Source organism: Styela clava, chromosome 15 (assembly GCF_964204865.1).
Source record: "Styela clava chromosome 15, kaStyClav1.hap1.2, whole genome shotgun sequence".
In the NCBI taxonomy this organism is placed as follows: domain Eukaryota; kingdom Metazoa; phylum Chordata; class Ascidiacea; order Stolidobranchia; family Styelidae; genus Styela; species Styela clava.
The window spans coordinates 10,146,715-10,158,389 of record NC_135264.1 but is presented as its reverse complement, the minus strand read 5'-3'; the positions used below and the strand labels follow the sequence as shown (position 1 = coordinate 10,158,389).

Sequence of the window (11,675 nt, the reverse complement as noted above, 5' to 3'; positions counted from 1 at the left end):
TTGTAAAATGTAACTTTTTACGTCACACTTACATGCCCCACCAGTCTAGGTGGGCAAAAACCATCCTATGTATACCGTACGTTCTATTAACGATCGAACTTCTTATTTGAGTATGGGTCATTTAACCATAAATTCCAAATCATTGGGTCAAGGATATATATACCTGGTTTGGATTGGGGGTCTCCGTAATGGATGTAAGAAAACTCGTGGCGTTCGGCATTGCACATGAACTTTTATTTGCTTGCATTTGAAAACATTGCTGCATAAAATAACACTAAATGAATAATCGCCTTAAAAACTGATGAAAAGGGAAAAAATTACTTTACTCTCATTAGGAGTTCAAAGAGATAGTGTCATGTGTACGTTTGGTGATCATATCGATACAGAGCTAGATAAAAGTTCCTTGGTGTAATTTGATTAAATAAATGATAAAATCAGTAAAATATGATGGAATAAGATAGTTAATACAGTACAAATTAGCCTTTTACATGTCGGTCATCGGAAAACTTTCAACAGCCAAACTCTCCATTCCACATTCATCATTGCCACGTCTGATTCTGAAATACCCCTTTTCACCCCACTCTGGACCCCAGCTATTTTTAACGGTCCAGTATTTCTCACCTGATTTGGGGTCAGCCCCGTAACCCACTACAAGAACTGCATGGTTTGTGAGCTCAAAAGGATCAAACCGTAGGTTATTTGAATTGCTTGAAACTTGGAAAACGTGATGGTAGATACCAGTTTTATAATGCATGAAATCAGGATATACCTAGAATAAAAATCACATTTCAAAATCAACAACATGCCTAAACAACTTTAAAAAATGCCAATGTCAGGGGGTACCAAACCATCATGCGTTAAAATTAAAATGCATGTCATCATCCTTGCTTACCTTCTATTTTGGATTTGTATGTAGCCGTTGCTACAAAGGTGAAACAGCAAGATAGTATGGAAATGATAAATTGGAACAATATAGGTAATCTCTTTGCGCAATATAAGAAGTTAGAATATGATCTAACCAGAGTTTACAGAAATATACAGGGTAACCCCCGTTACCTCGAATCCCACTGCAACTGGCCCGTTCTTGACAAGAGCAAGTTTCATCAAATCTTCAGTGCATCCTCCATAATAACCACCAACATACCAATAATCATCAACATAGTGACGGCGACAGTTTGGTTTTGTCGGCTGGCAAGACGAATCTTTTCCCTAAAGAAAGTAGTCAAAATTATTGAGTTGCACATTTATCTTTATACAATATCTGAATAAGATTTATCAAAAAATACACAAATTTTTTAGATGTTCAATTAAAATCAACATCACAAGCGATGAGTCATATTTTCAGACTTTTCAAATACAGAACTCGTAGGTACTCGTACTAGTCCAATTGCCTTTTAAGCGGGATATTACCATACAAAATAATCCAAACAATTTAAAACAAAAATCCGGTCCAATTTGATCACAAAATACTGTTTCTTGTAAAATTTCATACTTGATAAGGATAGCATTCTTCATCAATCACTCCATAGTCTTGTGCATATTTACCAGCAATTAAATATGGAAATCCGCCAGCACATCCTGTAACACATTGAAAATTTGAACATCAACTTACATACACAGGCCAGAGTTGAAGCTTGGCAATGGGATGTGCAAATCAGAATACCAAATACGAAGGATCCGATAACGAGATCAGATTTCCATCTGTTCGGCGCCAAGTGTTAATTATTGTATTTCGGATTTCTAATTTATTAATCAAGGCAGGCGTTTTTTCTCGCGTTGTAATCTCTCTCGCTTGATTATACTTGCTCTCTCAAAAAAAAACGTAAAAGCGACAGACATCAAACACGGTAATCTCATCCGAATATTCAAAATGAGAAGACAGCGGTAACACCTTGAAGCAAAAACTGGTTGCACAATATTTGCGTTTACCATCTATTTTTTTTTATTTTCTCATAGTCAGGATAAGTAGAATAATTACAATCATTTTTGGGTCAAAATTAGGTTCTCCCAGATTCATAATCGGAGCTGAAGTTGCAATTTTCTTCAACGTGGAGTCAGGAATCGAAACTAGATTCTGGTGTAAATTTTCCAATACTCAATCTATGTGAAATACTCGGTTTTGCCTCTCCCATCCAATAACATACCTTGGGAATAATTTGAACATGATACAACTTCCTGAGTTGAAAAGACAGGAGTTTGTGAATTGTTTGATCTAATTCTAATTCTTGCTTCCAACATTCCCATCGATGCAAAGGTATAACAGCTTCCACATTGCCCCTATATAAAGAATGTTATAGAGAATTTAAGACCATATGAATATTCATAGTTTCCAGCATAATATAGTTGAACAGAGAAAGCTAGCACATTACACTAATTGCTAAGCCACCAGTTCTCAACCAGTGGGCCATGGCCCACCTCTGGGCCATTTTGAGGTGGGCCACAGACCCATAAAAAGTTGCCAGTTTTATTTGTGTCACTATAGTTCATTTTGATTGTAGCAGAATGACTTACGATGCTGTTTTCTGCTACTGAGTAGTAATTTTCATTCTGATTATTACTAATGTGAAAGTGTCAATTTTAGCGGAAAGATTTGGTTTTTCTTGTAGTTTTTCCTTTGTATAGAAAAGTTAATGGCCACGGAATTTTTGTTGAACAAAAATGGGCTACGAAAAAAAAAAAGGTTGAGAACCAGTGTGCTAAACAATAGGAATACGCTGGCAAACGGCCAATGCACTTTCGATTACCATGCGCTGGTTAGAATTCCATGGGGAATAAGTATGTGCAAGAAGATTGCTGATCCACGTAATCAGTGGTCGCCTTGATACCAGTCCAAGTTAGGTTCCACCTACCTGCTGTTCGTTTCGTATCCACGACATAGTTATTGTCCACAAAACAGCGCGATTTGCCAAGCATCATAATATTCGGTCTTATTCGTTACCTGGTTTCTGATTGGTGAAACATAATCGACTCCGCCCACATTCCTCCAGTCATATGAATCGGGTAAGTCCTTGAATTTACTCTTCGTTTCTGCATCCAGTTCTTTTTTTGGTAGTTTAGGTCTGGAATAAAACAATCAAATAGCCTATAATAATTGAAGATTTGCATATCTTTTTAACTACCTCTGAGTTGGTGTCAAAATTTTGGATCCTTTGAGGTCCAAAAAATATGACAAATTTCTGTTAGAAACTTGAATAGCATTCAGTCAACGCAGCATTCTAAACGGATAAATAAAAAAAACTTGCATACGCTAAAGTTTTTGCAAACAAAATTTTTTTTTTTTTTCAAGACAAAAAAATTTGGAGACAAAATCTCCTTCCAACTGGAGTTGTCAATCGAGTAAAAAAATGTTCAACCAGTGTCTTGGAGTAGCAGTCCCTATTTAATGGCTCAAAGATTTTTTTTTACTGTAAATTTGCCCAAACTCTACAAGGTATACCAGGACAATAAAATCATGTTCACATTAAAATATTAGGATACAACGAGAACATGAAAACAAATAGCCAAAAACAGTTTGAGAAAGCTTGTTTTACCAGATTTTAATCAAATATATTATACTCACACACTTATTTTTCCTTGGCTGTGCCCAGCCATCCTCAACAGATCTCGATGTGTAAGTTTTTCAAATTGTTCATATCTCCCAGCCTCCCATGATGATTGGACTTTATTTAATTCATAAATGAATTGATTATCATTTTTAAACATTTCATCCAATCCATATAAATCACTGTAAAATATAAAAAATAAGTGAATATAGTGCTTTCCACGGCCATAAAATAAAATTAAGTAAATGGAACAATTATTTTACAGTTATTTTCCCAGAAATCAAAATGAGAAAAAGGTTGTGTTCCATCAGCGAGTTTTGAAATTGTGGCGTTGCCATAAGCAAAATAAATGCTGCCAAGTTTTTACGCAGTGAACTATTGAGCAAACCTTACCAAAACAAACACCACACAAAAAAAAAAATTTTCTGAAATAGAAACTCGCAAAAACCTGCAACCCAATTTCGGGTCGCAACCCGTAGGTTGGGAAACACTGAGCCAAGTAACCTGTAATAATTATAAAAACTTTCATTTGTATTTCTATGTCAATGAAAACATAACCACACATGAATACATGGTCTAGAATTCCTTACTGAATTCAAGACCGGACACGCCCCCAACCCCTCCCCCTGCTGTTCTATAATAATATCTAGAATTGAGGGTTTAAAATATGGAACACAAAAAAATTCTGAATCAATTCGAATAGTCTGTCAATATGGACATTCCCAATTATTAATCTAAATAATCAATATCATATATACCGGTGATTGATTGTGAGTGTGGCAAACAGTGTTCACTATTAGCGCACTTTTTTGCGAAAATTGCGAAGCACTTTCGCAACTTTTTTTAGGGACTGCGAAATAGCACTTTTTTCCGATTTTGAATGGAATAAAAATTTAAAGTTGATAAATATTTTCGAGTATTAAGTTGACAAATAAGTAACATACTAGTACTTTTGTAACTCAATTCTGCATATCATAACGATATTTACCGGAATTCTAACCTATGAGATGCAGACATAGGAGATAAAGCTTTTGCATTAACGACAAAATTCTTGTTTATAATATGATTATTATACAAGCACACCGATTCCGCTTCTCCCGCAAAAAACGCTCCCGGGTGATTGAAACCAGATGTTGGAATAATACGCAGTGCTTTCTTTGAAGAGAGTGGTCATGTGACTATCAATGATATCGATGAATTCAAAATGACTATAAAAGTGTTAGTAACATGTTATAGTCACTTTGGATGAATTGTGACCAAACTGCACGATTTTCAAATCAGACGAAACTTTTAGCAGCATGTCACAGATTTGAAAAATCACCAAATTCACAAAATACCATTAAGTGCCATTTTATTGTAATCACAATGTTGAAAGGAGTGGCATTTTCCGTAATTTTGCAATATTTACACAACTATTTCTCATTGATATGCGAGGACGGGTGGGCAAAATTCAATATTTTTTTGAATCGAATATTTTTAAGGAGTACCGAATAAACGTGGTGGAAACATTAAAAAATTGACAACAAAGCCTTTTTACTGGTTAATTCCGTTGTAATCGCTAATTGTTCTTGTCACCGAACGTTTTGGCAGCGATATCCAGGTTTTGGGTAATCTATATTCCCGCCATCTCTTTTTTACAAATATGAATTCTTGTGGGTCGGCGGACATCGAAGTTTTATATTTCGGGTTTACCCGTTCGTTCACATCGGCAACAGCTGTTGAAGACATTGAGGACAAATTAACATTTGCGTTGGCTTTAATATTACCTATCAAGATTTGTAAATTTACCGTCACAATTTTATGCGAATGGTAATATTATTGTCCATACCGTGATGCAGATATTTATTAAGACGATAATTAACTTTCTCATGTATTTCTATGGTGATAAACTTCGCAAATCTGAAATTGTGACAATCCTGAATGTTGATTTAAAATAGTGATTGAATAATTCGGCAATAAAGGCATTTCTGCGTGGTCATAAGACGAGATGACGTTAATGAACAGCACTTCTTTTACAGGATATTTTACGTATGCGACTTAATGCTAGAAAGATTGGGCTCGAGTGCTTTTTTTTTCGAGTGCTCGAGTGCCTAATAGAGGTCAGGCGCTAATTGTAACTAATTCCCTCAAGTTTCAACGTGTTTTCAACAAAACAATACCCCGGCGATAATTATAGCTTAAATGTTACCGAGCAATTCACAATTTTATTTATGGAATTTGCAAATTCACCAGTTTCTTGACGATTTTAATATTGTCACGCCCTAATTATTAGTGCAAAAAATACTCCCCTCCTTCGGCGGCGGTTTGACGGGTTCTTTGTTCCATTCTTCAGAAAGTTCTGACAGGGAGGATATAGAATACTGAATCCGGAGGGTTGAATCCCTGTCCACTTACTGGTGATTTTCCGTTTTGAAATGCGTGAAACATTCTCTATTTTAAATTAAATGACGTTTCGCGGGCTAGAGTTCTCCCCGAAAATGATGTGTTCCAGACGTTAGTTAGACGATAGATAAAACATTAGATTAATAATTTTCGTGACGCCCCGTTTTCGAAAATACAAAGTTATATCGCAAAAAATGCGTTATGATACATTTGGAATGAATCATTATTTACGGTTAATTCAGATCATATTTTACTCTTCATGACACCCGGTATCCGAAAATACAGTTGTATCTCGAAAAATGTGTTTTGTTACTTTTAAAATAAAACATTTTTGCAATTAATTTAGATCATATTTTACTTTTCAATACACCCGTTTTCGAAAATACAAGGTTATATCGCAAAATGTGTTTCGTTACATTTAAAATAAAACATTTTTGCGATTAATTTAGATCAAATTTTACCTTTCACGGCAACCCGTTTCCGAAAATACAAAGTTATATCACAAAAAAATGCGTTTTGGTACATTTATTTTGCATTCCCAATAAAATACATATTTTCCCTAATTAAGGTCGTCGATGAATCTGTTCCTGTCGTTCAAGCTCGACACACGTTTGGACGAGTGTTGGGCGGTTTTTTGGTCGACGATAAATTAAAAAGTTGCCACACGTTGTTTGTATAACGATAATAACTGAAAATTAAGATTTTATAATAGAAGTGAATTTGTCTCAAGATGGTATTTTACGATTCCTGCCAACAGAAAATAAACACGCTGACAGGCTTGGTTATAATTGATATTCGTTTAATTTATTTTACACTATTAATAAACGCGCCAGACCAATTGCGACCATATAAATTGCAGTCGCATCGGTATGGACTGTATGTTTTTGGCGCTCTCACATTAATAATAATTTTCAACAAAACAATACCCCGACGGTCATTAAAACTGATTTCGTTACCGAATATTTCACAATTTTATTTACGGAATTTGCAATTTCAAGATCTCACTTGACGATTTTGATGATGTCATGCCCTAATTATTACTGCTTAAATGCCCCAAAATACAACAAATGTAATCATTTTCGACGATAACAGGCGCAACAATCCGTAAACGAGCCGTTATAACGAAATTCGCGATTGATTTTACCTCTCTCTTGTTTACAATTTTAACATCCCGCCGGCTACGTATGGTCGAATAAAATGTTCACATATTCGAAACATGACTTGGCCAAGGATGGAAGGGATCACTAAAGAGCTAATAGAAAGTACATACGCGAGGGTATGATATTAATATCGAGAATATTTGTGAGCATATCACAGGACGGAAATATTTTGCACTCGGCTGTTTGTTGGCAGAACAACGATACGCTAAAGTTAATTGATCGAATACAGGGAAGTATTTATTTATCATCTCACTTGCGAACATCGAGGTTTTGGCGGAATTGTACGATCATGTTGTATTTCTTAAATAATAACTTTTTCAATAAATGTTCATTTTACTTTTGCCTCTTTATTATATGTCGGGTTTTCATTTATTTTAAATTCGAAATTGTCCGAAATACTCCAACAGGTGTATAAGTACAATAATAATAGTACTTACCAAAGTACTTACCAGGGAAGTTTAATACACACGATGTGTAGAGGGCGTCGTAACTCCCGTTTATTAATTATAATTTTTTTTACATTCTGCTTAAAAAACAACGGCAGGGCAGTCATCTCACGTAACTCTCGCGACCAAATCTTTTTTGTTTTGTATGGCATCGTCTTGGCGACGAATTTATTGCCGACTGAATTTTAATTGTGTTTTAGGATAAGTTATTTTCTGTTTGTTGGTTTCTAAACTTTACAAACTTGGGTAGCAATTACTATTAATGTGAGATTTGTGCATATGAACGATTGAATATCGCGACTGGATGTCCGATATCTGAGAATGCGGAATTCTCTTTCAACATTAATTTTCAGGATATCAGCGTTCATGTGGTCGAATGAAAGTTATTTATCAAATGGATTGGTATTTCGAGACACTCTCAAAATTATTTGGGATCCACTATCATATCATTCGTTTGATTCGTTTTTATATTCATGTTTTTCTCAAGAATCACCCTGGTTATATTTAGTGTACCTTCGCAAAAGAAAACTCTTTGGTGTCATCGTTCCTATTAGTGTAATTGAAATATATGGAAACCTCGCAAGTGGCGTTGTGATGCGAATATTTGATACTAGGTCAGCAGCATTACAAAGAGTGCTATTTATGAATGCTGAAAGTACATGACATTACTAAACATTTTGCTAAAATATTAAGTTTTCTGCCCGGGGGGGGGGGATATTTTGCACGGGATGGATATTTTGCACGGGATTTGAACAAACGATCCACCCTGTAACTAATATGGTTTCCTGCCTGCCTCGTGTCTGTTAGATGAAAGGAGTAACAAATGTGAAAGTCTTTGCTGTTTACGCGAGTAAGCAACTGACACTGTGATACATTGCATGAAAGTTTTGTCCGGGCAGGTGTTAGCAGATGTCATTTCGTTGCCGATGAATTCGCTTGTTTTAATTAAACATGAATTCGCTTAAAGGGAACTCCGTTGACGAAAAGGCTTCTCTTTAATTCATAATATTAACCGAAGGAGCGCTTTTTTGAGTATCTATGCCGTTTTAAATGGGTTATATGAAAGGCTAGGGCACTAACTTGTTAAAATCGGCAAAAGCACTTTCGCACTTTTTTTTTCGACTGCGAAGCACTTTCGCACTCCTAATTTGCTTAGAGTTAACACTGGTGGCAAATGAATATCCTCAAAATAATAGAATTACTGTAGTACAAAGCAGAAATTGACTATTATTGAAAAATAAAGCTCTTAAAAATATCAGCAATCATGGCAAAATTACATCTTATGTATCATGACAGTGTACAAAGCTCACATACCTAGATGATGTCATATTATGATACTCTATATTTGGGTCAAGCTGGATTAATATCTTTCATGGGATACATATTAAAATCTTGATAAATAGGTCAACAATACTATTTTATTGTATTAAAAATGCTGATATGGATATAGTAAGTTTCTAATTGTATATAAATGTGTGTCAATAGGATCAAATGGCACTGCTAGGTCCTATTTAGTACAACAAAAGACATCATGTGACTGTAGAGAATAATAAAAAATTATTTGGTACCATGTGACCTAATTTTGTCAATTCATGAAAAATTGAAAGTTTGAAAATAACCACATGATTTACTAAATTTGCTATCTCAGCTATTGAAATTAGCAAACTGTTTCAAAAAAATTTGGTCATCTTTAAAGGATAATTTTCTGACTAATTAATTTCAATATGAAATATTTAAAATATTCCACATTTGGTATATGCAAGTATGGAAAGTATATTTCACTAGAATAATTGGAATAACATGAATATGATTTAATCAGTTTTTGAATTTGCCCCAGTTTTTTCAAAATCCAATGTTTTGCTAAATATAATTTTTTTTTAGTCGAACTAATACAATTCATTGCTGAAATCAAAAATACCTCTAATACAAATAAAATTTGAAAATTCAGTTTGTTTTTGGAAAGTTTATAAATATCAAACGGGAATATCGGTCGGACCGAAGACTTGTCAATCAAAACTGCGGTTTCGATTCATGACCCTATAGTGACACACCGTGTGTACCATCACTAATTAATACCGATCTTAAGATCAATAAGTAAAAACTCAACAATATTAAAAATTTCTTACTTAAATTTCTCATTTAAATTGAGACCTTTCACACAGTCGTTTAATAAACACAAAATAAATGCAAATGAGAAATTGCATGCCCATAACTAGGCCTATACTTACGCATCAGGATTCTTTGCAATTGTCGGTGGATAATCCCAAATCATTTTATATTTAAATTTGTGTGTTTGCTTGACGGCGACAATGCAATTCCATTCTCTTCCGAGAGCATCATGCGCCCATCCATACATAGTACGATTGCACCAATATTTAGAATAAGTTGCATTTACTTTTTGCCATTCAAAGAATGCAAAAAATTTTCTGAAGCCAACTTCAAATTCAAAGCCCTTTTAAAAATATAAAATAGATGGAACAAAAGAATATATCATTATGAAAACAAGACCCACTTAAGGGGGTTTTGAAGGGTTAGTACGTTTAATCAAGACTTAGGTAATTAAAAATATTTACTACTAATATTTTTAAATGTTAGGGTAAGAAATGAGTATATTCCAGTTTACCCTGTTCTATTTTAGATATTTAATTTAACGCTTGTCACATCTGACATCCCTTGTATACTACCAATAATATAGAAAAAGGTTTTATTCTGAAAATTATTTAATATACATAAATTGAAAATGCAGAGTTCTGGAGAGCAAGCGGAACCTTCAAGAAAGGTATAATTAAAACATTAGAAACCCAATGCACCTGCTCACCAACATACACACAAATAATTAAACAAAAATACAAACCTATGTAAACGAGGCTTGGGCTAGAAATACCGTAACACACAAAATAAATGTAAATGAAAAACCTCTGGGCCGTTGTATTCTCAAAATAACTTCGCCATAGATCACATTATCAAGGTCTAATCTACCTATAACAGGTGGTGGTATTCAGCCGGTTCGCGCCGGTTCTATAGAACCATCTCCTGGAATTTTATGAGATCAGCGAACCGGTTAGCATTACTTGTTACTGTCAATGTTCTGTTTGTAACAGAATCGGCTGAAAGATAAGACTTTTGTGAAGAAACCGGCTGACAAAAAAAAATGAATCCCACCACTGCCTACTGGCCTATAACTCTCGTTAGGCAAAGAGTCATGCATTTTTACCTGGTTATAAATAAGAGTAAAATTTCCTTCTTCTCCATCTGAATCTTTGATCAACTTATTCAGTGGTGAAAATGTAACTAAGACTTCTTTAACAAAAGCACCTAAAAATAATCAAATAATGCACTGAATCAACTTATACAGTTATATCTGTACCGTAGCCTATATCAGTATATGTTTGATTGTTACAAATATTCAAAGGAGATGAAAATCATTTGAATCACCACACTCAAACACGAAAAAGTCCTTTCCCAATGTGTAAAGTCTTCAAATAAGTCATGGCAGCATGATGTTAGAATGCTCTTAACTCTGTAATCGCAGAACTGTATAATCATTCAGCCACATAAAAACTTACCTGGTTTTTCTGAGCATTTGACTGTTTCTCTTGTACCAGCAGGTCCAATATATATATTCCATTGTCCTAGTAAATCTTCATATGTGCAGTTTGCAGGAGTGTCAGCATACACAGATAAAATTGTTGATAAAAACGATAAAATCATAAAGGTTTTTGAAACCATTTTGCTGGTTTATCACACAAACTGGTATCTACAATTCTAAATCACAGCGAAAGAGTATAATTAGGCTACAAATCTGATAACATCGAAACAGGAACAAGTTCCTGAACTCGTTAATCGCAATTTCAGAATTTAGACAATCGTGCGAGTGTTGCAGTGTTGGGTCACAGCACCGGAATCATGGTATGACGAACTACGAAGTAAACGATATCACTTCTGTATTTATATTATACTATCCTAGTCGGCCGGCAAATTGTGAACATGAAAAGATATTACATTCAGCTGAGTTTGCATACATTTCGCTTGTACAGTTGTAAGCATACAATAATCTGCAAAACAAAAAACATCTCAGCGACGTTCGAAACAGCACCGATCTTCGAGCCAGACTCATAAACGGAAGAATTAACAGTGCGATAAGT

General features: G+C 34.7%; 1 protein-coding gene across 1 annotated transcript; it reads right to left on the bottom strand.

Moving 5' to 3' along the window:
* Positions 1-212: 212 nt before the first annotated feature.
* On the bottom strand, positions 213-11,325 carry LOC120334333 (dipeptidyl peptidase 1-like). Its single transcript, XM_039401816.2, has 9 exons — positions 11,097-11,325; positions 10,745-10,845; positions 9,759-9,982; positions 3,560-3,724; positions 2,939-3,059; positions 2,145-2,277; positions 1,493-1,578; positions 1,057-1,209; positions 213-769 (listed from the first exon to the last, which is right to left on the bottom strand). The coding sequence occupies exons 1-9, from the start codon at positions 11,257-11,259 to the stop codon at positions 485-487; spliced, it is 1,431 nt and encodes a 476-aa protein (XP_039257750.2). The 5' UTR covers positions 11,260-11,325; the 3' UTR covers positions 213-484.
* Positions 11,326-11,675: the final 350 nt, after the last annotated feature.

Coding starts and splice junctions, on each gene's coding strand:
- LOC120334333 (XM_039401816.2), bottom strand. CDS start 11,259: ATGGTTTCAAAAACCTTTATGATTTTATCGTTTTTATCAACAATTTTA. Junction 3,725..9,758: donor ATTGCAAAGAATCCTGATGC/GTAAGTATAGGC, acceptor TATATTTTACAG/TGATTTATATGGATTGGATG. Junction 2,278..2,938: donor TTTCACCAATCAGAAACCAG/GTAACGAATAAG, acceptor TTCTTTATATAG/GGGCAATGTGGAAGCTGTTA.